The sequence below is a fragment of the Podarcis bocagei genome, assembly GCF_964188305.1.
Source record: "Podarcis bocagei genome assembly, chromosome: 16".
Lineage (NCBI taxonomy): Eukaryota > Metazoa > Chordata > Lepidosauria > Squamata > Lacertidae > Podarcis > Podarcis bocagei.
Window position 1 is genome coordinate 30,610,336 of NC_138142.1, and position 27,437 is coordinate 30,637,772.

At 47.1% G+C, this 27,437-nt stretch overlaps 1 protein-coding gene and 1 long non-coding RNA gene across 6 annotated transcripts in view; one reads left to right on the top strand and one right to left on the bottom strand.

The window, feature by feature from the left end:
- IGSF9 (immunoglobulin superfamily member 9) overlaps window positions 1-27,437 on the bottom strand; it is a 68,924-nt gene that overhangs the window by 30,603 nt on the left and 10,884 nt on the right. For 4 of the 5 annotated variants that reach the window (XM_081174025.1, XM_081174023.1, XM_081174024.1 and 1 more), the window contains exons 2-3: window positions 23,631-24,003; window positions 19,972-20,166 (exon numbers count right to left, since the gene is read on the bottom strand). In XM_081174025.1, the coding sequence (XP_081030151.1) occupies window positions 19,972-20,166; window positions 23,631-23,688 (253 nt within the window). In that variant the 5' untranslated portion in view covers window positions 23,689-24,003. The remainder of the gene's footprint in view (window positions 1-19,971; window positions 20,167-23,630; window positions 24,004-27,437) is intronic. The other variant, XM_081174026.1, reaches the window with a different exon arrangement.
- Window positions 1,396-19,077, top strand: LOC308575538. The gene is made up of 3 exons (XR_014002869.1): window positions 1,396-1,970; window positions 2,982-3,051; window positions 18,790-19,077. It is a non-coding gene; the product is annotated as an uncharacterized lncRNA (long non-coding RNA).

Genomic DNA, 27,437 nt, shown 5'->3' on the forward strand with positions numbered 1-27,437 from the left:
TTAAGGAGAAACCAAGTGGGTCTCTTTTTTTCCATGCCGCTGCCCCGTCTCCTCCAAACTGCTTCCCTCCTTCGAGCCTCAAAGAGGCAATGATAGGCTGTACGAAACATCAGTCATCCTCAGAACAGATCCATTGGAATTAAAGGACAACTAATTTAGGCTTATTAATTTCAACGGGTTGCATCCAACGTTAGTCCAAGTAGATCCATTGCAAAAGAATGGACATAGGCTCATTAATTTCAAAGAGTCAGCTCTGAGTAGACTTAGTTGGATGCAACTGAATGTGTTGTCTGCTCAGAGGAAAACTTCCTGATGCTATGAGATGCTAGGCATTGAAACAGGTGAACTCCCCGTTATTAGAAGTTTTCAGGAAGAAATTGGAGGGGCACACGTCAGGGGTGCTAGAGCAGCAGATCACCTATGAGGCAGTGTGGTGGAGTGGTTAGAGAGTTGGACTAGGACCTGGGAGACTAGGGTTGAAATCTCCACTCGGCCATTAAGCTCTCAGCCTAACCTACCCCACAGGGTTGTTGTGCAGATAATACAGGGGAGGGAGAACCATGCACTGTGCCTTGAGCTCCTTGGAGGAATGGTGGGAATATCTATGCGGCCAGTTCAGTGCCCATTGCAGCCAAGACCAGCTGGAACTGGATGGTTCCAACCATACTGATTTACAATGAGACAGAGTAAGTTTTAAAGAGCTAATTTTGCCACTAGGAAACTGGCCTTCAATTAAGAAAAAAAATCAATTAACGTACTGAAATCGGGAGAGGGCAGAGAAGCCAATGCAAAGCAAAACATATCAAAGCCACTCACCCAGAGAGTTTGTTTTTGCAACAATGCGTTGCGACCAACTAAATTATACTTAGATTAGAGCCACAGAAATTAATGGACCTAAATTAGGCATGTCCATTGTTTTCAATGGGTCTGTACTGTGTAGGACTAACAATGGATACAGCCAATGCCTTCCACTGCAGGGCTGGCCACAGGGAGGCCTGTGGAACAGTGAGGGGGATGCTGATCAGCAGAGAGTCAAGAGCCACTGGGCTTTTAGTTTGATGCTTGTTCTGAACCAGTGATGCTAATTTTTAATTCTGCACACATACAAACCCTGATTGGAAGGAAAAGAAATCAGAGTGCAGCGTAGCAGCTAAAATGTGAGGGCATTTGCCCCCAAAAGTCCTTCCTTGAAAAGGTGATGGTGAATAAAGAAATTTCCAGCCCCCCAATTCTCCCCCCTCCCAACCTGTTCTTTATTTTTCCTGACCAAAGGTAGCAACCCTATCAGTAACACATCTCACTTCTGAGATCTCAGCATCTCCCTGTACCTCAGCGGCTAGGAACTTGTTCCTTTTACAACACCCCCCCCCGAGAAAAAAGGCAACAAACAAACAAACAAACAAACAAACCCCAGTGTTTTATTTTTAATACAATAAAGCAAAAGCAGATATGAAGGTAAATATTGTCCTAGTGCTTGCTATTCCTGAACATGAAAAACAAAATCTGCCTTTCGATGCACTTAATCAGCAGCTGCAATAAATTAGTTTAGATAATAATGCAATTACCATAATCATAATTTCATCACATCCATGGCACCTTGTAGAATGGCATTAACAAAAGAGACGGGTCCCTACCCCAAGGACTGTACTATTCAAGATACAAAGTAAACTTAGGGAGACGCACAAATTATTGGGGGGGGTGGAAGGTTAGTTTTACATTGCAGCCTTTAGAAGGTAAAGTGTATTACTTCACTAGCTTCAAATTGCGGTAAGCGATCCAGTCTAATGCCTTTGGGGGGCCTTATTCTACTCAGAGGGGTGCCTACTCTGAGACACCCTGAAAAATGATTGCTGGAGCTGAGGGAGAAAAAAACCACATAGTTTAGGTAGTTACTGTCAAGTACAGGATTAAGGGCTCTGGAGTCAAAGGCCAGAAAGAAAGAAAAAGCAGACCTCAAGGAGGGATAAAAGGTAGGCCTTTAGAAAAGAGTGGAAGGCAGAGCCTTTGAGGGAACCGTCAACAATTTTTAAAACATGTTTTAAATCTTTGGCTTCTTATATTTTTTCTGTCATGGCCTTCTGCAATTTGTGGTTTTATAAAGACCTACCCCCCCCCCCCCAGTAATATTTAATATACGTTGACTTATTTTCAGGATTAGGAAAAAGAAAAGCAGCTGCAGACTGTTGTTGTGCTTTGGATCATTGTAAGCCGCTTGGCCTGAAAAAGAGACAGAGATGCTTTCAAATCTAAACTAATCAGAAACTTGCAGATATGAGTAATGAGGAGAAAATCACCCCTGCTGTTCCCCCAAATGGGTTTGGCAGTAGTAGCTCACCAGGCCACCCTTGTATATCAGCAGTGGTTCTGGATGACAAACTTTGCAGGGGAAAGTTGGCTAAGGAGACAGTCTAAAGTAGATGATGGAACATGACTGGGCATTTGGGAACTTCGTAGGAATTGCAATTTGACCTCCCTATTCCACCAGTAAGTGGTACAGCCACAAGGGACAGGGCAAGAGGGGTTTCCTGGCTAAGAACCGGGCATAGCTTGTTTTTGACGATGGAGCGGGGAGGATAAGAAACTTAAGGAAGCAGTGACCACAACCGGCCTAATCCTGCCCCAGGGCTATTATCAGACCTGTAATCGGCTCAGCAACCCTGCAGGCATTTGGCACAGACCCAACACACACAATGACAGTGCAGGCATCATGCACTATGCCCCTAGGAGCCCCCAAGAGTTGGCCAGCCTGACCCCCTGCCACAGACTTGATAACCTGGATGTAAAGGGTCTACAACAGATGAACACCCAAATGCTGAAAGAAATCATTCCAAGGACATCATCCCATGTCCTCTTATTAAAGCATACCAGGCCAATCACAGCCCCCCTGATTTTCGACACCATTCCAATTCAGGGCATTGTGTATGTACGTGCGTGAAGAAACAGCAGTCCTAATTGGCAGCTGCCACCTTCTTTTCCCACAGTGCTCCAGACCTGCACGACATACAGGTAAAAACAAAATGGCAGCCGTTATGGCAATGGCTAGAGCCTAAGGTAAGGTTACCAGATTTTTTTTCAATGAATCCGGGGACACTTTTCAACTTCAATGGATTTTGTATGGGGACTGATTTGTAAATCTGGGGACATCTGGTAACCTTAGCCTAAGGGCCCTTCCAGGCTGGTAGATTTTTCCATAGATGAGTTTTGTACTGGACATCATTCTGCCTTCTAAGTTGTTCGGTAACGCTTCCCCAACAAACCCAGAACATTTGCATTGCAGGATTTTAGCAGGAAGTTACAGGGCTTGCAAATTGGAAACAAAGCCGTATCTCTGCCTCAGAGATTTTGCAGGCGCAAGCAACACTGAAAGTGGGATTGCATATACCACAACGAGCACAAATTGTTATGAATACACAATCTGGAGGGGCTCTAACTCTTCTACAGGAGACCGGAGGCAGGCATCAGAGCTAGGTGGGCACTTCTGGGGTACCAGGATCTGTCCAAGGGGACTGTGAGAAGATGCTGGGCCTGACTCTCTCCTAGAGTGTAGTGTGTCTCAATTCCAATTCAGAAAAAAACAGGGCACCCAAGTGTTCAAAGTGTAGAAAACACCAAAATGGGTGGTGGTGGTTGGGACAGAGACTGGCTGACTAACTGCTGATGGATCTCAGCTCTGATCCAGAATGGAAATCCTTATTTTTTAATTCCTTCCTGGAAGCAATACCAGTTTCCACATGGTTGACTTTGCACAGGTTAAGGCATTAGTTAAAAGGCAGCTGCTCCAAGCTTCCCAATGCCTGGAAATGGGGAAGACCTAGGTGGAAGGATGCCCGAGGAAGTGTCTTGCTTCCAGGCTTCCCATAGGTTTTTGCCTATCCCCTGTGAGAACGGGATGTTGGCCTGATCCAGGAGGACTTCCTTTAGGTTCTCACTGCTTGGATTCCCAGATCCAGATCCTACTCCACCCAAGGGAATGGCCTTCTCCCCTCTGAACAAAGATGCCTTTGGAACAATAGATTAAGCCTAGTTGATGGAGTTTAATTAGGAGGGCGCAGTCCCGGCCCCCTCCGCCCCTCTCTCTGAAGCCAGCCAGCCAGCCAGGCTGCCTGCCTTGCCCAGCTCCCCTCCCCTCCCCTCCCTTCAATCACCAGAGGGTCTTTGGCAGTTAACGAAAACCCATCAAGTGGCCTTAGCAACCGGCAACCTCCCATTGCTTAGCAACGGCCCTTTCAAAAGGCATACAAAGGTAGAATGGCCTGCCCTCCACCCCACTATGTTTAGCCACTGCCGGGTTGCACAGGAGGTGTGGAAGGCGCTGGGAAGAAGGGTAGTGCTTAGGGGTGGGGGGCAGAGAAATGAGTGGTTGGGGAGAAGTTTTGGGAAAGACTGCACCTGCAAGGTAACAGGTGCTCTTCAGCAATGGTGGGGCCATGGGAGCATTTCTCAAATCAACTAATCACTGTGCCTAACTGAGTAGCTGGGGAAATATTTGGCATTTGCAGGTTGCACCCAAACCTGCAGGCGCAGGGGGCAGGAAACACTTCCACTGAATAGCGGAGTCTATGGGCCTATATTTTTCACTGTAGTCAGTTAGAATCATAGAATTGTAGAGCTGGAAGAGTGCCCAGCTAAAAGCTCTCCTATTCCAGCAGTGGCTATTTATTTATTTTTAACACTATCATCATCATATTTCATTTATGAATCATTTCCCATGAGGCATCCTGAAACAATTTACAATAACAATATAGTAAAAAAATATAAAACAATTGCGTATATAAAACAAAACAATTATATGCATGCCAAAACAGTTTAAAACGACAACAGCGCATACATAAAATCAATTCAAATCCAGTTCAGATACCCACGCAGTGGCATGGCTCCTGCTTTGTGTACGGAAGGTCCCAGGGTTCAATCCCTGGCAGTATCCCTGGAAAGCTGCTGCCTGTCAGTGCAGAGAGCACTGCGCCAGATGGAACAAGGGTCTGACTTGGTATAAGGCAGCTTCCTATTTTCCTGACTCGTAGGGCTATGCCCATTTCCATACGCAGTACAGGTAACTTGCATCTTACATGGAGGTTGGACATTGTGCGCAGAAGCCAACTGCAGCTGTTTCTTTTTTTTTTTTTTATAAAATTTTTATAAAACTTTTTTTTTTTTTATAAAATTTTTTGAAAAACCAATGAAAAACCTGAAAAACCAACTGCAGCTGTTTCTCCTCAAGGTCACGCCTCACCTCTGGAATGAAGTAGTTGTAGAACCATTCCGGATATTATGAAGAAGTCACCCAGCAGATTCTTTTTCTTGCCTTTTAGGGCACAGGTGTATTGGGACCTGTACAACAAGCCAGGCTTTATTAAGTGTCCAGCCGCAATGCTACAGAGCAGCACAGTCACTTAAACCTTTGCGTCATTGAAGCCAAGGGCTTGGCTTTTCAGCTCCGGCAATGTAAGTCTGTTTGGATATTTTCTCCAGAAAAGCCTCACCTGCAATGTAGACTTGCTCTGGAAGCTATACTTCGTCGTCCAACAGCCACTTTAGTCATGCATTTTTTACAGCCTCTTTGTTTGCAGATACAGCCTCCCCTGCTCATCAGACATTCTTCAGGTGGAAGCGGATCTTAAAGCTGTTAAGCCAACCTGGGGCAGCTTTAAATTTCTTGGTAGGTTGGTCCCCATTTGTGGTGGAAGGTCTGAAGTGGTCATAGGGGCTTTTGGTGCAAGCTGCTGCCATCCACAGGAACACGTTTCTGGTCAGTATCCTTCCAGTCACAAGTTTAGTGCCTTCTCCATCTTCACCAAAGCCTTACCCCACACCTGACTGGTCATCTTTGCAGTCAGTGGTACGCTTGCTGCCATAGCCCCGCAAATCTCCTCGTGCAAACCAATAGCACAGATGTTGGACTCATTCTGGACGAACTTGCGCGCCACAGCACATGCAGACAAGCCATCCCCCAAGCAGTCTGGAACTGCTAACCTCTTCCAGCGTGGGAACCAAACTCATCCTCTTCAGTTTCTCAGCAGCTGAGGACGACGATGCCTTGCGTTTGGGGGCTGTTATGAAATCTAAACCACCTCCTCTGCACTCCAAAACCCTCCATTGTCTCCCCAAACCTTTCCACAAGCCTCTGTGGCCTCCTCTGACCATGCTCTCCAATCACCACTTCTGCTCACAAAGATTGCAAGATGTTTCCCCCACCAATCCTGCCCAATTTTCCTCCACACGTACCATTTTCATGCCCCCCCCCGCAGTGTGCACAATTTCATTTATTTATTTTTATATTATTTTCTGGCAACGTGTAAAGCTGTGAACACGTATGCTAAATAAGTGTAAGATCAAAGTTACCTGTACCAGATTTTGTATACTCCAACAATCCATGTTGACAGGGATGCGGTTGACCATCACCTTGTAGGGAGGTGTTGAAGGAGCACCTTTTAAACAGTTTTAGAAACTGAGATAGAAAAGCTAGGAGCTAAATGCCATCTTAAACCTGGGTTTCAGTCGCTACAACTAAATGCCTAGGTGCCCCACTGATCAGCTGATTTTTGCAGTGACACGGCATCAAAAGAGAAGATTTCCCTGTCCGGAAAAGACAGGGGAGGAATCAGTTGATCCCAACAAAAAGTGCTTTGAACACAGGAGTCTCTAGGGTCAACATTGGCTCAAGGGGGACACACACACCCCTCTCCAAGCAATGCACCCACGCCTTCATTTCGAACTTGGGACAGGAGAACAAACAAACAAATAATACCAATCAAACGAAGAAAAGAATCAGCTAAACTGCCTCAGCAGAAGAATGTATAGCACATTCCAGCAAGCTCCTTGGCTCAGACAAACTAGTCAGATTCCCACAAGTGGCTGTTAAACAAGGAGGGGATCAAAAGGATGGCCAGACAGTCGGGCTGAGAAGCCTCTCTTAAAAGCCGGTGACCCGGAAAAAAGGAAGAAAGAGAAGGAGGAAGAAAAGGGGAAAGAGACAGGCAGATATTTGTCACAGTAACCACCCACAAGAGGTTCAGCTCAGGCCTCAGACTGCAAAGCAAGCTTCTCCCATCAGCTCCACATTCATACCACACAGCGTCGCTGAGCTCAGATCAGGACAGCTCTGACCCCATCACAGCCAAGTCCAGAGTTCAGGTGCCTCTAGACTGCCAGCATTTTGTGGAAAGGATTTGAGTGCACACTGAGAAATGTAGCTTTGTGCAATTAAAGTGGATCGAAGCCTTCTGTTGCCTTGGTGCAACAAATCCACTTTCAACAAAGAAACTGACTTTTTTATTTACTTGCATTTATGTAGATATCAAATATCACAATACAGTACAGAACAGAACAGAAAAGCGCAGTAAAAATAATTAAGAGAGCAATGCTGGTTGGCAAAGGATCTCAGGTTCTGCCTAAGATATCTAAAAGCAAACAAGGATGATTCCTGCTGAACCACTACTGCCAAGGTTTTCCACAGGGGGTGGGGATGGGTGTCTGCCACACTAAAGGCTCATCCCCTGGTAAATAACACCTGAAATTCAGGGGTGTGTTGGACCACAAAAAGTACCCCATCCAAAGACCTCGGCAACGGAGATGGTCGGTCCATAAGGAATCAGGCATTTTGGGGCCAAGTTGTTTTAAGGCTTTGAAAATTAACACAATAACCCCGAACTTCACCCACCAGCAAATTGACAACCAGTGCTGACTTTCTGCACTTTGGAAAGTGATGGGGAAATGCAGTGAAAAGTGTAGGATGACTAACAACTAACTGGAAGACATATGGGTGAATGCAGGATAATGCTCATTGGCATATAACCTCCCTGCAAACAGATCAGAGTGAATGCTCAATAAAGGCAGGATATAGCCTAACCACAGCATAAGCTTTGTGCAAGCAAACCAGGTTGTCTGGAGGAGCACCCATGTCCCAAGGCCTCATTCAACACCCTGAATCATCTCCAAATTACACGAATGTTATAAGAAGCTGCAAACCACTTTTTGGCTCAATAGCATCTTTACCTGCTCAACTGACGTTCACAGGTCATTGCTGTTCCCATTGCTGTGATGGGAAAGACATGTTGCTGCCAGAGGCCCTGGAGAACTGCTGTCAGTCAAAGCAGACAGTAATGAGCTAGACGGACAAATATTCTGACCTTGGTATTAAGACAGTTGCCTAGGTTTTCTTGCTTTTAAGGAGATTAAATACTGCCCAATTAAGAAGTCAGTTCTGACAATGAAGAAGTCAACCCCCAAGTTTATTTCAGTTCCAGCTAGAAAGCATGTTGAACTGTTCTTGGGAATGATGATTTGAATGTGGTGGGTTTGGTATAGCATTGAGAACTCCCATCCCCTTTGAGGGAAGGCAATAAAGTTCAGGGGTTGAACACACGCTCTGCATGCAGAAGGACCCAGACTGAAACTCCAGTTAGTAAGTCGGCAGGGTTGGGGAAGATCCTTCTCTCCTTAAGAATTTGGAGAGCTGCTACCCTCTATGGATGAATGATTTGCCTCAGTGTAAAGGTGGCTTCGTATCTCTGCATCTTTCCTTTTCTTTTAACAAGCATTATGCATGTTTATGAGCGACGTGGGTGGCGCTCTGGGTTAAACCACAGAGCCTAGGACTTGCCGATCAGAAGGTCGGCGGTTTGAATCCCTGCGACGGGGTGAGCTCCCATTGCTCAGTCCCTGCTCCTGCCAAACTAGCAGTTTGAAAGCACGTGAAAGTGCAAGTAGATAAATAGGTACCGCTCCAGCAGGAAGGTAAACGGCATTTCCATGTGCTGCTCTGGTTTGCCAGAAGCAGCTTAGTCATGCTGGCCACATGACCTGGAAGCTGTACGCCAGCTCCCTCGGCCAATAAAGCGAGATGAGTGCCGCAACCCCAGAGTCGGTCACGACTGGACCTAATGGTCAGGGGTCCCTTTACCTTTATGCATGTTTCTGAAAGGGCTATCTAAGACATCTAGCTGCTGGAGACGTAATAGGGACAATGCATCTTAAAAACATATGTTCTTACAATGTCCTATATGGGCAAATTTTTAGTAGAGGGATCAACACAACTGTATGGGGGGAAATCTTAAATTTGCAGAGGAAAATATCCTTCTGAATTATACACCTAACAAAGGAACAATATGAAGGGAATCCCCATGCCCTTAACTATAGCAAAGAGACTGGTATTGATGAACTGGAAGAACAAAAATGGGGCTCCTTTTAACAAATGGATAAAAGATATGTAGAATCTGGCATCACATGAACAAGTTGTGTACAAACGTAGACTTGCCATGGACAAATTTAGTGATATTTGGATGGGCAAACCTGTCAATAGCAGTCCCTCTCTAGCTTTTATTTTTCATCCTAAGTTCTGTTTTCACATTTACACACCAGTTTGTGATTGTTTTTAAGTCCTCATGAAAATCCAGCAGCATTTATAGTGTGGCTGTCTCCTCATATGCACAACTTTGTGTATATTAATGTGCACATTTTTGCTAAGCTGCTTCCTCTTATATAATGCACCTTTGCATGCCATTTTTACTAACATATGCATTTTCCCAGACAGTTCACCCTAGCGTATGCATTTTCCCACCTGTTACTTGGCTGGAGAATTGCATTGCAAAGTTCAGAGAAGGGAATATCAAAAGGATGGCTATGTTTTGGTTCACAATAGTTTTGGGAACTGCGAAGTAGGTTAAGTATGCCTTTCGATGAGAACTGAATCAAATTTTTCCATTGTCCCTACTGAGCAGCAGGGGCAGACTGAAGTTCTCAATAAAGCAGTCTGAGAAAAGGCAGAGAGAAGCTCAGATCTTTGCATGGCCAATGCCTTGGCTGTCTCTAATGTCAGCAGCCAGGTGCACCCGCTGGGAGCCCCTTACCCAAGACTCTCCCAAAACCTGGAGCCTGCAGGGAAGAGGGTGGGGGATGGAGTCAAGAGATCTCTAGGTTGCTTCACATGGCATAAACAAATAGGCTGGCCAGCCTCACTGCCATAAAGCCACGACTGTCAATATTACCACCCGTAAAAAGAAGACCATGGACCCAACCCCACCCATAATTACAACCTCCAACAGGAAGAAAGTAAACAGAGAGAAAGTCTGGTTTTCAAAAGCTCTCCATTTGCTCTCTGAAAATAAACACAGTGTGAAAGAAATGCAGACCAGGAGTAACCTTGACTGCGCTATTTGCATGTGTGTGCATGTGTCTATGTTAAACGGTGCTCCTAGGACTGTGGAAAAGGCCTGTATGAAGCTGGAAGATTCAGGACAGACAACAGGAGGTACTTCTTCACATGGCACTTAGCAAACTCGCAAGATGCATTGACAGTCACCAACTCGGAAAGCTTTAGACAAATTCATGGAGGACGAGGCCTTTAGCCACAGTGGCTATGTTCTCCTTCCACTGTTGGAGGCAGCATGCCACTGCACTCAGGTCTTGCATGTGGGCTTCCCACAGACATCTAGTTTGGGCGCTTTGAAGAAAAGATGCTAGACAAGATAGGTCCTTGGCCTGATCCAGCAGGGCTCCTTTTCTTATGCTCTTGCATTCCAGTCAGGGTGAATTACACCCTGGATTGAATCAACTTGGAGTCAAAGGCAACAGAGTGGGCTGTACTGCTTCTCACTACAGGTAGGCAACTGATGTTCACAAATATTCCCAATATTCTAGCCTTGCCTGCTCCTTGCTATGCTCGTTTTCTACCTGCAGGGACGTCTTTTAACCAGGGGAGTGAGATTCCTCACACCTGTGGTTCAGAATGACAACAGACTATTCTACCACTGCGAGTGTCTGCCACTGGGGTGGGGGGGTTGGCTGTTCCAAACCAGGATGTGAGCTTGTGAACAGTTTGCTGTGTTCAGAATTGCAGCCCATCCCAACCGAAGCTAATTTCCTGCCCTTCAAATGAACTTATTAAATGAGTTTTACAATCTGGGGTAGGGCCAATCCCAAGTCAAGTGCCCAAGCAATAGCAAACACATTCCTGGAATGGAAATCAGAGAGTGGAACTCAACGCTGAGCTAAGGAAACAAAGATTTCTGCTTGCCAGGCAGAATGATCTTCTCTCCCCTCAACCACTCCGTTCTGGGGGTTCTTCTACCACCCCCAGAGCCAAATTGGGGGATGGCACAAGAGGGTGGGAAGCCCTCATTGCGTTAGCTCGACTCATTGTGACTCCTCCCACTAGCACAGCTATTTACTTGAATCCAGTCCAGGGTATCCCCTAGGATAAGCACGTCCAACTCCCAAGAGGTAAAAAAAAACTGGCAGTGATCTACCCATTGTCATTGGAAGGAGGAGGAGTGTGAGTGGGGTGGGTGAGTGGGTGGAAGCGGGGGGGAGATTGACCAGAGTTGTTGAGCTTTTCTTGTAAAGGGTTGCCCATAGTTGTTGAGCTTTGTTGGGGGGGCAGGGTTCTTAAGTTTTTTTTTGGGGGGGGGGATGCCAAACATTGATCACCAGCCTGTCTTACGCTGCCGCTCGCACGCGTCACGCTTACTTGCAATTGCTGCCTGGCCAAGCTTCCCTTGCTGCTGCTGCGGCAGTGGAGGGACCTAGCGCCAGGGGACAGGGGGCGGCGAGACATTCCTTGCCCACTTTATTTCACCCCATGATCGACCACAATCACCCACAATCTACCAGGATCACCCTGGGGAGATCACTGTCGACCGGTTGGACATGTCTGCCCTAGGAGACTGGGAGTTTTGTGGAGTTGGAAGGGACCCACAAGGGTCATCTGGTCCAACCGCCTGCAATGCAGGAATCACAGCTCAAGAAACTTCTTTTTAAAAACCTCCAATGAAGGAGAGCCCACCACCATCTCCAACTCCTCCTGCCATTTGCCTATTCGACTTATAAAGCCATCTAAGCCAGCAGCCATCACCCCATCTTGCGGCCTAGAGTTCCGTAAGTTAAACTTATGGAACTGTCTCTCTCTCTCTCCCCCCCCCCCCCCGGCGTTCTGCATTTGTTACCAATCAACTTTACTGTGGCCACTGCAAGTTCTAGTGTTATGAGAGAGGGCAGAGGAAAAATTATCCACATTCTTCATCTCACTTCACCACTGTTTTAATGATTGCTTTCTTTCAACACTGCTGTACACCACATTGATATTTTATGAGGGCTCTTTCCCTCTGTGAATGTATATGAGATACACACACACACACACCCCACATGCACACTTATAAACAATAATAAACTTTTTATAAAATGCGGCAGCCACTCATGTTCAATGCTGGCTCAAGGCCTCCTAAGGCCTCTCTTGCCAACAGACTCCTCAGGCTTTTGCAAAGGGCCACCTGGGAACCATGGCAACACAGTTTGAAATCCTTTCGGCTGACCTTGACAGTTCAAAAGGAAAAAGAAAACAGAGAGAGAGAGAGAGATAAAGGGGCTGCTGTTCCACTCAGCAGACCCACCCACCTCTTTCACTCTCGCAGGCCCCAGCCGTGGGCCTCTCCTTCACCTCCAAGCCCACCCACCCACCCCAAACCACGAGGGAGTGCTGAAGACGGACAGCCCGCTGCCATGGGAACCGTCCAGAACACCATCCCGCCCCCTGAGCTTCCCACACCACAGGCCCTGCCAGCTTTTGGAAGAAGGGCGTTTGGGAGAGATTGAAGGATCCCCCCGCCCACTCCACACACAGGGTGAACCCTCCGAGATGCTTTTGGCTTCCCTACTCCCATTGGCCACAGCCGGCACTGGCCAATGCTGGGAGTTGCAGGGCAACATCAGGAGGGCGACAGGTTGGCTACCCCGATCCCACGTGAGGTGCCAGGGCTTGGTTGGCCTCCCTGCTCTGGAGAATTAAAGCAGCATTTCTCAAGTTGGGTGCGGGCATGTCTGCATGTCAACAGTTTTACGTGTCTTTTGACCAATAGAGCAGGGCTTTACGAACCCCCTGGCATTGCAGAAAGGAAGGCATGGAGATTCCGATGGATGCTATAGCTGTGCCAGGCCCACAAGGCCATCTTGGAATGGTGGAAAGAGGTTAAGGGTGTGAAAGCAGCCCTGCTGCCTCAGGCCAGTGACCCGTCTAGTCCGGCATCCTGTTCTTAGTGGCCAATAATATGTCTCTGGGAAGCCCACAAATGGAACCTAAGAACAAACTCCTTTTTTTCGATTCCCAGCAACTGGCATTCAGGGACATACTGTCTCCAACACTGGAGTAGAACACAGCCCTTGTGGCTAGTAGCCACTGGCAGCCTTATCCCTATCAGTCTCCAGTCAGATGGGTGGGGTATAAGTAATAATTTTATGATGTTGATAATGAAGGTATTTTGGGGGACAAGAATGACAGGAACACACAAGAATTCTCCTCACTTCACTCCCCACCAGGAGTCTTTACATATGCAATCCAAGGTGCTCACTTATTGGTGTTCAAAAGTGCTAAATCACATGTTGATCAGTGGATAGGTCCATTAGTTCCCATATGGGAATCTGCCCCATTGACCTCATTGTGCTCCTAGGCAGTGTCCACCTGCCTGCCTTTGCATCGAGGTCCAGGGCTTGGCACTGCCTGCCAGCTTCTTCCTCCTCAGTCTCAGGGTTGCCACTACAGGACTCCGTAAGGGGGAAAACTAGGACCAGTTGGCTCTGCTTGCCATTGGCTCTGGCTCCAACTACTGTGGGGCTCCAGCCCTGCCTGCCTCAATAGGCACCAGCCACCACTTGTGTTAATCCATCCATCCATCCATCCATCCATCCATCACAACAACAACAACAACAACATTGTTATTTATATGCTGCCCACCTGACTGGGTTGCCTCAGCCACTCTGGGCAGCTCCCAACAAAGTGTTAAAAGCGCAATGAAAAATCAACCGTTAAAAACTTCTCTAACAGGGCTGTTTTCAGGTGTCTACAGGAAGTCATATAATCGTTTATCTCCTCGACATCTGATAGGAGGGGGTTCCACAGGGCAGGCGCCACTGCCGAGAAGACCCTCTGCCTGGTTTCCTGTAGCTTCCCATCTTACAGTGAGGGAACCCCCAGAAGGCCTTTGGAGCTGGAAGATCTGCCACCTTCAGAAGTGCAGGGGATGGAGGGCCTGGAGAGGATTAGAGGCTGGATAGCTCAGCTGGTTAGAGAGTGTGGTGCTGATAACACCAAGGTCGCAGGTTCGATCCCCATAAGCAACTCAATTGCATGCGGTTGGGCAAGATGATTCTCAGGGTTCCTTCCAACTGTATGATTCTATGATAATATGGGCTTCTTCTGTGGCAGCCCCTAAATTGCGGAACTCCCTCCTAACCGAAGAGCATCCAGCATCTATGCTGAAGACGCACTTCTCCCCCCGGCCTTTGACAGTTAAAGGGATTTTGTTTTTAGGGACCCAGCTCTTCTGCTGAATTTACACCATTCTGTTCCATCTTACTTGTTTTTCTTGTATATTATTGTTGTCACCTACTTTGACACCTTACGGTGAAGGTGAGGTAAGAAACCTTATTGATATGTAATAATTATAACACCCAGCCAGCCAGCACGAGACATCGCTCCCTTCTTCTAATTAAAGAGCAGGAGATCCTGTGGCCCACGCAGCCACTTTTATTAAGGCTGACGGGCTTCCCAGGGGAATCTGCCAGTGGCCCACTTTAAATACCCAATAGGAGAACATCCCCCTCCTACGCCACGGCTGCTGCTGCTGCAGCCCCATCTCCAAATCCCCAGTGCCGCCAATTAATAGCTAGGCTGAAAATCCCCTCCCAGAGAACAACCTTGGAATGACCCACCAGCACGGAGGCTGAACATTACAGCATGCAAAAGGCAGAACACACTTTTGCACACACACACACACAATTACCCAGGCCCTGTGCTCCAATGACCCTTTGGAACCTATCAACTAAAAAAACTATGCTTAAGCGGGGGGATGGGGGTTGTTAGCCCACAGCATACCAAAATATATATATGAGTTTTTCAAAGTAAATTGAGGACTAGAAACTTAAAGCAATAGGTTTTTTTCCCCAGTTTTGGACTGAAGCAGGGTGACGCTTAGAGTCCCAAGAAGTAGCATTGTTCAGATAATACACAAACACAGTTCAGTAAATCCATAGTTGCTATTCCACACACACACACACACACACACACACACACACACACACACTGACTAATATCAAGGCTTATTTTGGCTGGACAAATAATGAAGCCTGCAAGATACAGTGGGTTTTTAATTCATTTTTAAAAGTATCTTGAAGACTAGCACCTTGCTCTTTTGAAAGCAGAGCTTTTCAGAGCCTTTGGAAGGAAGCAGGTGGTGCACAAAAGCTGCTTCAGTATGAACATAGCAGCTGAGATCCGAAGGGCCACAGTGCAGTCTTAGAGCACATTGCTTTCCATGCAGAAGTTCACAGGTTCAATCCCTGGAACCTTCATTTAAAAGGATCACATAGCAGGGTGGTGGGAAAGACATTCTCTCCAGAGATTGCACTTGGCACCTTCTGTGTGCAAATCACAGTGCACAGCTCACATTGTGCAGACGACACACATCAGGGAAGGGCCACCAATCAGTGGTAGAGCTCATGCTTTGTGCATAAAAGATTCCAGGTTCAAGGTTGAAAGAGACCCGAGGGCTGCAGCCATGTCAGTGTAGACAAAACTGAGCGAGATAGACCAATAGTCTGGTTAACAAAAATCAGCCCTTGATTCAGATCCATAAGGACTGGAGTTGTTATTTTTAAAAGGAGAGCCATGCCATACAGGAAGTACCAGGTTCAATCCCTGACATCTCCAGACAGAGACGAGAGCTGTTGCCAGACCAAAAATGCTAAGCTAGATTGTGAGACAGGATGACTGATTCTACCTAAAGCAGCTGCCTGTGTACTTTCTACGTTGCTCTGTGGTGCCACTTGCCACCTCACAGGAAAGGCCAAACACGCAAACCAAAGGTCTCCTTCCAAAAACCTCTGTGCGCCTTAACAGAAGATCTGTCTAGGTAGGAAAGCTCCCAAAACAACACTGGTGTGGTTGGGCAGAGATGCTTATGGGTAGTCAGAATGCATGCATGTGTACAAACAAGCGCACAAACACACCATCCCCACCCACCATTCCCAGAGAGACCCCCAACCCCCTGCTCCATCTCTCCCTCCATCCCCGCTTCCCCACCCAGCAGGAGCTGCCAAGCAGCCAAGGCTTCGAGGCAGGATTAGGAGATTAGAAAGAAACAAAGGGGCCTGCAAGCAGCATCCATCTGACCTTTGTGCCCCCACCAAGAAAAGGGCCTTTGTGCAGGCCCAGGCCCCAGCCCCTTCTCTTTCCCAGCCCATCAACAGAGCCGCTCCTTCCGTCTCCTTGCTCGCATCCTCTTGCTCTGCAGCCCCTCGCGGGAGCATCACAGGGCACCGGTTGCTCATATAATCGCCGCCTGTGGGGTTAGGGGGAGTTCGGAAGCTGCTTTGATAGAAGGTCAGGCTAGTCTTTTGTAAGTTGCCTTGGGAGGGCTTTGCCACAAATGGCAGGGTACAAGTACCGTACCTTAAATAAAACAAACAGTTGCGTCTGTTTGGCTAGTGCACGGAACCTGTGATGATCCAGATGTTACTCAACTGTGACTCCCATCACCCCTGGCCATAGGCCATGCTTGCCATGGCTGATGGGAGCTGCAGTTCAGCAAGACAGAGCATGAGACTCTTGATCTCAGGGTAGTGGGTTCGAGTCTCACATTGGGCAAAAGATTCCTGCATTGCAGAGGGTTGGACTAGATGTCCCTTCCAACTCTACAATTCTATGATTCCATGAGAAGATCTGAAGGCCCAGAGGTTCCCTACACCTGTCTTAATGGCTCTCTGACAGAGGAAAGACTTCTCATCTCCTTTTTTAAGTGGAGAGGCCGAGGATTGAACCTGGGACCTTCTGAATGCAAAGCAGGCGTTCTGCAGCTGAGCTGTTGTGCCAGGCATGGTGGCAGTGGTCAGTAAGGTCAGGCCAGGCCCTGGACTGAGGACCTCAGGAACTGAAGAGGGTCCCTCACTAGCCCAGCTGCATCACCATTTCCAGTCTCTCCTGAGGGACAGCCCAAATGTTTCATGTTTGTTAAGGGTGATGGGATTTATAGTTCTGCAACAAACTACAGTTCCCAGGATTCTTTGAGAGTGGCCATGACTCTTAAAAGAGGTATAAGAGTGCTTTAAACAGTGAACTAATCACCAGGCTTAATTCTTGGGCTGCTCTTTCATGTGAAAGTGACAGGTAACCTTTCCGAACCTGGTGCCCTCCAGAGGTTTTGGATTACAACAGGTCAGGGCTTATGGGAGTTGTAGCTCAAAAGGGCACCAGGTTGGGGAAAGCTGTGATAGATGAAATACAATTCCTTCCCATCTGGCCCCCTTCAGGATAGTCCAGGCTCCTTCCCTGAATATTCTTGTTTTCGATTAAAAAGTAAGCCTCTAGTTCTCTTACTCGCAGGTGCAATGAAAATATGTCCAGCGTTATTGTACAGTTAAGTAGTACAGCTCAGTAAGTTGTAATACAATTAAATGATTATAAACACATTAGGCTACCTGTAGTTACGTTATATCTGTTCTGCAAGACTCCATAGCCTGCTAGGCCCCTCACTCTAGGGCTGCCATATTTCAAACAAATTGTTGACTTTTTATTTAGAAAATTGTTGAGTTGTTTTTTGTTTTTTTGTAAGGCATCCCAACTCCCATAAGCCCTAGCCAGTAGTCTGGAGATGATGGGACTTGTAGTCCGGCAACTTTCTTTTCTTTTCTTTTCTTTTCTCTCTCTCTCTCCCCCCCCCCCCGGGGGGGGCAATTCTGTATCTTTAAATGCCTCATCATGCCTAGTTTGTTCCTCAGCCAGTATATACTCCAGAACAAACACCTAATGTCCCCCCCAAAAACCATTTGTCCAGGCCAATGCCTTACCCAAAAAGACCCAAGCAAATGCACTGAAACAAATCACAGAAATTGCAAGCATTTTCAATACGAATAGCTCTTCCTAGTTTCTCTGTCTCTCTCGCACACAGGGATTGAAGCGGTGCCTGCTCCCAAGCCCAGGGGGTGCGAAGCAAAAGTGTGCCCAGCCCTTCATCTCCTCATCCCCCAACTCACCACCACCACCACCACCACCAGCCCGTCAATAAAGGGGTGGGTGGTGGGCAGACTGTGCTTGGGGCATTTCCTGCCTTGCTTCAGCAGGCACCCATTGATGCATGCAAAGCCCCTTTCCCTTGGGGAGCCAGCATTCCTGCCCGCCCCACTGCAGGCTCAGTAGCACAGACCTCTCTGCAGCCCAGGGTGATGGGGGCTGGTTGGATCTGCACGCCGTCTCTGATCAAATCAGACAGTGTAGGGTGGGTAACTCATGACAAGGGAACCCCACCTGTCACTCTGCGTGGCCAGCCAAGCGTCCCTCCTGAGTACCTTGCGTTAGACGCATACTAGCTCCACGCCACCGAATTATGCATGGTGCGGAAGAAGTTGATAGGAAAGAAAGGGTGAAAAACTTTCCTCTAACACTGGGAACATCCGATGAAGCTGAATGTTGCAAGATTCCAGGACAGACAAAAGACAGAACTTCTTCACACGGCACATAGTAAAACTACAGGTTTTTGCTTCCAGTGGAGGCTGTGACAGCCACCAACCTGGACGTCTTTAAAGCAGGATTAAACAACAGCATGGGGGTGGTGGGGAGGAATGACTACTGGCTACAATGGCTTGTCCTCCCTCCATGCTGGAAACAACAGGTTGGGAGAGTAGCTGCTGCATTCAGCAGTTCCTGCTTTTGGTTTCCCCAAAGGCCTCTAAGCTGGTCATTGTGAGAGCAGGGTGCTGGATTAGATAGGCCACTGGCCAGCCTCTCCTTATGTCCTCATTTTCTTACAGGTAATTCCCACCTGGACCAATGGGAGCGTGAGCATTGCGGACAAGCGCCCGCTCCCTCGGCCTGAAGCAAGAAAAGTGCCGCACCCCATAGTCGCCTTTGACTGGACTTAACCACCCAGGGGTCCTTTACCTTTTTATTAAGCATTTGACAAAATATTTTATTAGTTAACAAAAATGTATGGGTTGTTTTGTTTTGTTTTAACCAGATCACATTTCTTATTTGTTCAAGTTTGCAGCTCTGGCTGAGAGTGTGTCACAATTTGGTTTGATGTGCACAAAAACAAGATGAAAAACCAACAAGTGTCTAGATTTGATCCCCTGACTGGTCCTGCCTCCTTCTGTTCCCCTTTGGCTTCTTCTATCAATCAAAATATAAAACCCTACTAAAGCTCTTCAGGACAAACTCTGACGTACGTGAAAACAAAGTCATAAATTAATAAATAATAATGATTTTTTTAAAAGTCCAGTACATTGTGAGTAGGGAGTCTGTGGCCCTGCAGATGTTGTTGGACTCCAACTCCCATCAGCCACATCCAGCATGGCCAGAGATCAGGGATGATGGGAGCTGTAGTTCAGCAACATCTGGAGAACCAGAAGTTCTGCATCCCTACTTTATTCCTTTTTTGGAGAGGAGGGGGAGGAAACAGAACCTAGTTAGTTCTGCCATGGCCTGGTTATTATCAGATTGTGATAATATGGAAGCAGGCTTTTAAACTGGTGGTACCAGTGCTGTGGAATGCCCACCCTACTGAAAGATGAGAGGCCCCATCAGTAGTACTGGCAGGCTGCCAACCCTTGGAGACCCACCTGTTTAGGCAAGCATTCCTCTGAACTTGAAGCTACAGATGTAATCGTTTTTAACTGTTTTAATTTTTACACTTTTAATCTGGCTTTTTTATTGCATATTTTCATTGTAGGTGTTTTCAATGCTTTGTAGAAATTATTTTAACGTATATTAAAGAATACACAATGTTACATTCCATATGATTTCTTTTAGTATTTTAAACTTGGGCACCTTGGCAGAAAATGCAATAAATAAATTCATATTTCAATTAATGTACAAATTGTATAATTGATTTTTTCACTTGTAAACCCCGTATAAGCCATTTTGTCATGTAAGTGGCATATAAAGTTAATAATCAATAATAATAAAAGGAAGGGTAGGCAGCGAAGCTGACTCACCTACGTACTCCGGATCCACACGTGGGGAATAGAGGCCGAATTTGATAAAGATGGGGAGGAGGAAGCCAAAACGCACCCACTCAATAACATAGAGGGGGGGAGTCGCTTCGTCTGGCTTCAGTAGGTCGCAGCCCAAAATGGCGCTCTCTCCCGTCCGGCCAATCACAGCACGGGGCTCTGCTTCACGGGTACCTGCTGGTGGTAAAGTCAAAAGCACATTTTATTTTATTTTTTCTATTTATTCCATGGAATTTATACACCACTTGATTGTAGGGGGGGGGAACCCTTAAAGTGGTTTACAAAAAAGGCAAACAAAGGCTTTCCGTGCAGCCTTGAAAAAAAGGCTTCCCAAATTTTTAAAAGTTCTAGTCCAGAGGCCGGCATCCCTTTGGGGGCCCACACCTGGATTTTTGAGTAACTGCTGCCACAAAATGGCTGCCATAAGGGGTTTCGCACACACAAAATGGCTGCCACATCGAAAAGGAAAAAAGAGAGGCAGGAACACACAATGACACCCAGGATCCCTCTGCCTCCCCAATAGGGGAGAAATCACCTATATCAGCCAACACCACACTTGGTTAAAGAGAAGCTCTTTGCACCTTTCCTCTGTTTGGATGGGGCCGGGAGTCCAATTCTAGTATTCAATTAAATGCTTACATGTTCAATGTAGGTGAGGCTGAAGCAGCGTGAAAAAGAACTGAACAAGAACACCAAACCGCCTCTCACGCATTGTGCAGTTTTGAAAGAATATTGTCCCACCTAGCCCTGACACCCCCAAGGCCGAGGACCTCAAGCAACAAGCGGGGACCCCTGAATCCAATGCTGAAGATCCCCCTTGAGGGGCCCTCTGGCTTGATACCTGGAACTGTCATGAGGAGGAGGAAGAGATGGGGCAGCCCCCCCAGTCCTCAAGAGCAACAGGTCTAAGTCCAGGCAAAAGTGTGACAGCACACTATGCACCCACAGACTGACAGTCATTGGTCTACTTGTGAGTAAGAGGCTTATCTGTGAGTAAGCAATCCCCACTACTCCATCACAGCTAGCAGCTGTGGTTAGAGTATGGTTTAGGAGGCAAGAATATGGAAACCAACCCTATGAGGAACGGTTGAGGGAGAGACTGAGAGAAGATATAACAGCTATCATCAAATCTCTAAAGGGCTGTCGCATGGAAGATGGAGCACACTTATTTTCTCCTGCTCTGAAGGGTAGGACTTGATCCAATGGATTCAAATGACAAGAAAGGAGATTCTGACTAAGCATCGGGAAGAACTTTCTGACAGGAAGAGCTGTTCAACCAACTCCCTTGGTAGGCTGTGGACTCTCCTTCCTTGGAAGTTTTTAAGCAGAGGTTGGATGGCCATCTGTCATGGATGCTTTAGTTGAGGGGTTGGATTAGGTTCCTTCAAATTCTAAAGTTCTGTGGTTTAAGACCTCCCTCGAGTCATCTAGTTGCTGTGAACAAGAAAAGTCTCTGGCTCTCAGCTCTGGATTCTAATTTTTGTGCTATAATTTGCCTGAGATTAAGGACTTCTGCCTGGTTTTGGTTCTGGCTCACGGTGGGACCAAGACTGATTCTCCACACTTGAACTTGCCTTGTTTGGACTGTGTTGCATCTGCAACCCTGCCTTCATTGGTGACATCTTTAGTCAAGGCTTATACAGTGGTACCTCGGGTTAAGTACTTAATTCGTTCCGGAGGTCCATACTTAACCTGAAACTGTTCTTAACCTGAAGCACCACTTTAGCTAATGGGGCCTCCTGCTGCTGCCACGCCACCAGAGCACGATTTCTGTTCTCATCCTGAAGCAAAGTTCTTAACCTGAAGCACTATTTCTGGGTTAGCGGAGTCTTTAACCAGAAGCGTATGTAACCCAAGTACCGTATTTTTCGCCCTATAAGACGCACCTTTTCCCCTCCAAAAATGAAGGGGAAATGTGGGTGCGTCTTATGGGGCGAATGCAGGCTTTCACTGAAGCCTGGAGAGCGAGAGGGGTTGGTGCGCACCGACCCCTCTCGCTCTCCAGGCTTCAGGAGAGCCCCAGCGCCAGCCCCACAAGGTCGGGGGACAGAGGGAGGCGGAACGCCGCCATCCCGCTGTCTCCCGAAGTGGTTTGGAGGCTGACGGCGGGGAGAAGAGCGCTTCTCCCCGCTGCCTGCCCCACCACTCCGGGGACAGCAGGGAGACGAAGCGCGTCTCCCTGCTGTCCCCGGACCTGATCTCCAGGAGGGCGGGGGGGAGAAGAGCGCTTCTCCCCGCTGCCTGCCCCACCACTCCGGGGACAGCAGGGAGACGAAGCGCGTCTCCCTGCTGTCCCCGGACCTGATCTCCAGGAGGGCGGGGGGGAGAAGAGCGCTTCTCCCCGCTGCCTGCCCCACAAGCGCCTGGGGGGGAAATAATTTTTTCCCCCTTTATTTCCCCCCAAAAAACTTGATGCGTCCTATGGGCCGGTGTGTCCTATGGGGCGAAAAATACGGTACCACTGTATAAACTGTACTGGAGGTCACAGTCCCACTAAGCAGGGATGTTGTGGTCTTTCTGGTCCCTTCAACTTGCAGGCAATGCTGGATTTTCTGCATGATGGGCTCCAACTGCAGCCCCTAATGCTATGCTCTTTGCGCTTTCCCTCATTCACTCAACATGCTCTATTGCCAAAAAAGTGGCACTCTTGAGCCACACCCCAGATCAAAAGTGCCACTTTCCCCCTCCCTAATAGCGTTCCTGTGCCTTTCCAAATAGCAGCAGGACAGGCAGAAATACGGTGTATTTTTTCTCAGCACGCAAATGCAGTAAAGCTTCACCTGCTAAAAGCCAACCTATCACGGGGCTGGGAAGCAAGTTGGCCACACTAATTTGTGAATTACTGCCGCACGGAAAGGCATCCGGAAGCAAAAAGGCAGCTTCTTAATTGAGCAGAGGGAAATCAACAGGCGGAAAGTTAAGTTACAGAAATCCCAGGGAAAACAGGAGTGCCACACACTTGGCTGGCTATGTAGACTTGAGTCTGCAAGAAAGTTACATTCGTAGACTCCTTCAAACTGACAAATGCAGCCTGGTTGCCAATTCTTTCGGCTCCTAAAGTTCCCATTATAAGCAAACAATGGATGATTCAAAGATGTCTGTGTGCTATGACTCCGAATAATGAAACGAATAATGAAAACCAAGTTTCTAGTCCCTAGGCTTACAAAGACCGGTTCCATAGGGCTATATTAACTTGCACCTCACTTAAAAAGAAGGTTTTATATACCTTATACTGTTGTAAGTTGTGGTGCAAGTAAGGGAACATGTTTTCATAATGTATTTTTGGTGGTCTCCAAGGAAATAAACAAAAAACACCAAAACAAAACAACCCCCCCAAAAGATTTATTTAAGGAATGGGGAACCTCAGGCCTAGGGGATAAAAGCAGCCTGGAGAGATTTCCAAGGGCCAGACAGAGAGATCTAGAGGGCCGTGGGCCAGAGGTGCAATTGCCTCTGGGCAATACAGTCTTCAGTCACTGGCTCCGCCCACTTTGGGCTTTGGCTCCGCCCACCACCAGCTGCAGCCCCCCCCCCCATGACATTTCCCTAGGGTCAGCGGCCCTTCATACCCTACTGGAAAGACTAAGTGCACTGTCAGCATCGTCCTCCAAAAGAGAGACGAACGAAAAACCTTTGCCCACCTTCAGCGAAGCTGCTGCAGACCAGGGCAAGGCGGACCATCCATAAACGCCAATTCATAGCACAGATGCCCCCACCAGACACCTTGCAGCACCGCCAAAACCGCCCACTTGCCGAAACACCGAGCCGGCAAGCTGACCAGCTACACGTTTGAGGAAGGAGGTGGGAGAACAGAGGGTCAGGCTGCCCCTTGCAGCTCAGGAGACACCATCGGACGATCCCTGGGGAACCTGGTGATGGAGCCTTGCAGCCCGTACGCCGTTTCTCATCCCCACAATGCCCTTTGGAGCAGCACCGGTTTCTGCCACTCTAGCGAGGAAGTCTCAAGACTTCAGAGCTTTCTGTCGAAATCTGCACCTCAGCATAGACCAAACCCTGTGGGACAAAAGATCCAGAAAGGGGAAATTAATTCAGATTTATCTTCGTTTATCCATACATAATAAAAGGTTATTTAGCTGAGGTATTCATGCAATACAGTACTGCAGTGCACATCGATACATACAATAGCATATAAAATGCCACAAAGTGGTACAAAAAGTTGTGACTGGCTGATAAAAAATAAAATAAAAGGGGTTTCATTTTATTCCATCAAATCCCCACTCGGCCGTGAAACTCACCTTGGGCCAGTCATGGCCTCTCAGCCTAACCTACCTCACAGGGTCACTGTGGGGATTAAAATAAGGAGTGGAAGAAACATAAAAATAATAAATGTCTTCAAGAGATACCTGGAAATCAAAAAATGAGGGTCTCCCAACCACATCTGGAGGGCCACAGGCTCCTCAATCTTGTTCTTACTCGTTCTTGTGAATCTGCTCTTACGGACCAGATATTATGCCTAACCAAAATCTACTCTTCTGCAATTCCAGTTCATGGGCTCCAATACCAGCAACAGAGAACAAGCCTGTCTCTACTGCGGCCCGTGTTTTGTTAGCCCCAAAATGGAAAACGAGCAATGTCCCAACCAAAGAATGGCAACTTAAGTTGACAGAATATGCACAACTTGCAGACTTAACGTATAGAATGTTAAAGAAGACTGGAAAACATTTATTGAATATATGGTAAATAATTGTGTACAGCTGAAAACGCTGGCAGCATTAAGATAAATTTGACAGTGTAAATAAGTTTGGATGGATGCAATAATGGAATACTGACTGGTATAGTTTTTGCAAAATATGCAGGGATTTAAGAACTGTAAAATGAACCATGGAAAGAGAAGAAGGGAAGGCATTGATATCTTAAGGATGCAATATGAGCATTTGAAATTGTAAAACAGAAAATTTAATAATTATTATTATTTTTAAAAATGAATGACTCTCGTTCCCCGAGCCCTTGAAATACCTTAGATTGTAAAGGGGAATACAGAAGGGTGTGTCACTGTATATAGAAACTAGCCTACTGTGTGCAAAGGTAAAATTCACAGGTAATTTCCCTGCTCACCAGTCGCAGGGACTTTTGAAGGTTGCCCAGAAGGTAACATGGTCCTTGGGCATAGAAAGAGTTTCCTGTTCCCTTTTACAGAAGCAAGAAAGCTGATGGACTGACAGATTCAACTCTGAACTCTGCAAAAATCTCCTATTCTGCCTCCTTCCCCTCCTCAGCCCTCATTACCTTTCCTCTCTCCATCTCCTTAGCCTCATCTCTCTCTTCTGCCTTTAGGGGGGGGGGGAGTGAGGTCTAGAGGTAATTTGCCTTCCCCAACCTTGTTCATAAGGAACCCCTGCTTTCCACCTTCCCAGCAGACAGAATTTTATAGATTCTGTCCGAAGTCCACCCATATCCATTTCTGCATTTAAAACACCCTGGGAAAAGGGGGGGGGGGATGGGCATCCCTTTCATTCCCCGCTCTCCCTAATATTCTCTCTCCTCCTCTTGTCATTTCAAATCTTCACAACTCTTCTAAATTAAAAACACACACGTCTTGGCCAGCAAGTAACTCCAGGCAGACTCCGGCTCACACAGGCTCAAGAGTTGTTTGGCCCACTTCGCGCTTTCTGATACGATCTGTGCAAAACTCGCTGATGGATGGGCTCTGGGGAAGGCTATGATTTGATTTTTATTTTAAAAAGCATTGGCTCGAAACTGAAGGCATGCAGGCCAATTCAGGTTAAATTTGAAGAATGGGGCCCTGGAAGTGTACAAATGCCAGCTCACAAAGGAGGCAGAATTCCCCCCCCCCCAAAAAAAAAGATATTTATTTTGCTGCACAAAGTGTCTTGGAGATCGGTTTATTTTTGTTGGTGGTTGGGTTTAAGAATGCCATGGCTGGGACAGTTCCAGAAAACTAGGCCGCATTCACACCAACACGTTTAAAGCTCTATTATATCACTTTAACAGCCATGGCTTCCCTCATGTTGTGGGGGCAAAACAAGAGGTGCCTTTTCCTATATCAGGGTAGAGCAACCTCAAAAGCCAAATGTGGCCCTCCAGGCCTCTCTGCTCAGCCCTTGGGACCCCCAGGCCACACCCCTCACTGGCCATACGCTATGCCCTGCCCTTTTCGTGTGAACTGAATGTTTTCTTAAGCTGTGTTCATGGCTGCACACTGTGTTGAAAACTCAGATATATAAGCTAGGTGCCAAATGGCTCCTTAAACCAGGGTTTTATTCACCAAAATGCCTAGTTGCCCGTTTTTTGGCCAGGCAGCTCAAAAGTCCTATTTTCCAGTATGAATCTTTGGTTCCTGAAATTCATCCTGATTGTGCAAATAAAATATAACAGATAGAATTCTACAGGATGGGGTATTAGCGCAGCTTCCGGGTCATGTGGCCAGCATGACTACGCCACTTCTGGCAAACCAGAGCAGCGCACGGAAACGCTGTTTACCTTCCCGCCGGAGTGGTACCTATTTATCTACTTGCACTTTGAGGTGCTTTCGAACTGCTAGGTTGGCAGGAGCAGGGACCGAGCAATGAGAGCTCACCCAGTCACGGGGATTCAAACCGCTGATCTTCTGATCAGCAAGTCCTAGGCTCTGTGGTTTAACCCACAGCGCCACCCCGTCCCAAAATGCACCTGGCAAATTTCAAACACTGGCTGAACACACATCATAGAGGAACTGAACTGGAAAAGTGGAATATAAACACGCATTATTAAATACAGACAAACCAAAATTATGCTTTGGGATATCCGCTCTTTGCCCTGGCATTCAGCTGTTACACAGGCAGCATGGTCCCTTGCTGCTACTGAGGACTAGTTTCGCAGGCAGAACAGGTGCTGTATAGCAAAGCTCAGCTCCTCTTCCCTTTAACCCACACCAAAAGCTTGCCAATCCTTGCTCAATATTAGGGAGTTAGGGTCTTTATCCTAGCATCCCAGAAAGGTTACAGTTCCTCATCAAGTGTGTCTATATTCACCTTTGGAAGAGTTTACAACATGATTCCACCCAGTTCACCATCCTGCAAATCTTAGTGCACCCTGCCCCACTCTCTTTAAAACAAAAGCAAGTTTCTAGTTCTCATGGGCTGAAAATTGGCTTCAAAGTATGTAGGCAATACATTGTAAATTCTCAGGTAGGGGTGACGATTCTCTTTCTACTCTGCCTAAAGCAGGGCACCAGGATACAAGGGCACTGCCTTTGTGGTCTTTAAAAGAGGCCGTGTGAAATATATACACATAAAGTTATCGAGGCATCAATTTGTTTTGTTTCTCGCTTTCTAAGCAGACGATCAATGACCAGGGTTGGCACTTCTGTGCCTGTAGCTCACTGCCGTTCCCCATGATTACTGAAGCAGAAATGAATTTATGCGAACTAATGGGATGTGTGCCAATTTTCATGATTTACACAGGTTGCAGAATTCCTCTTTTCTCCT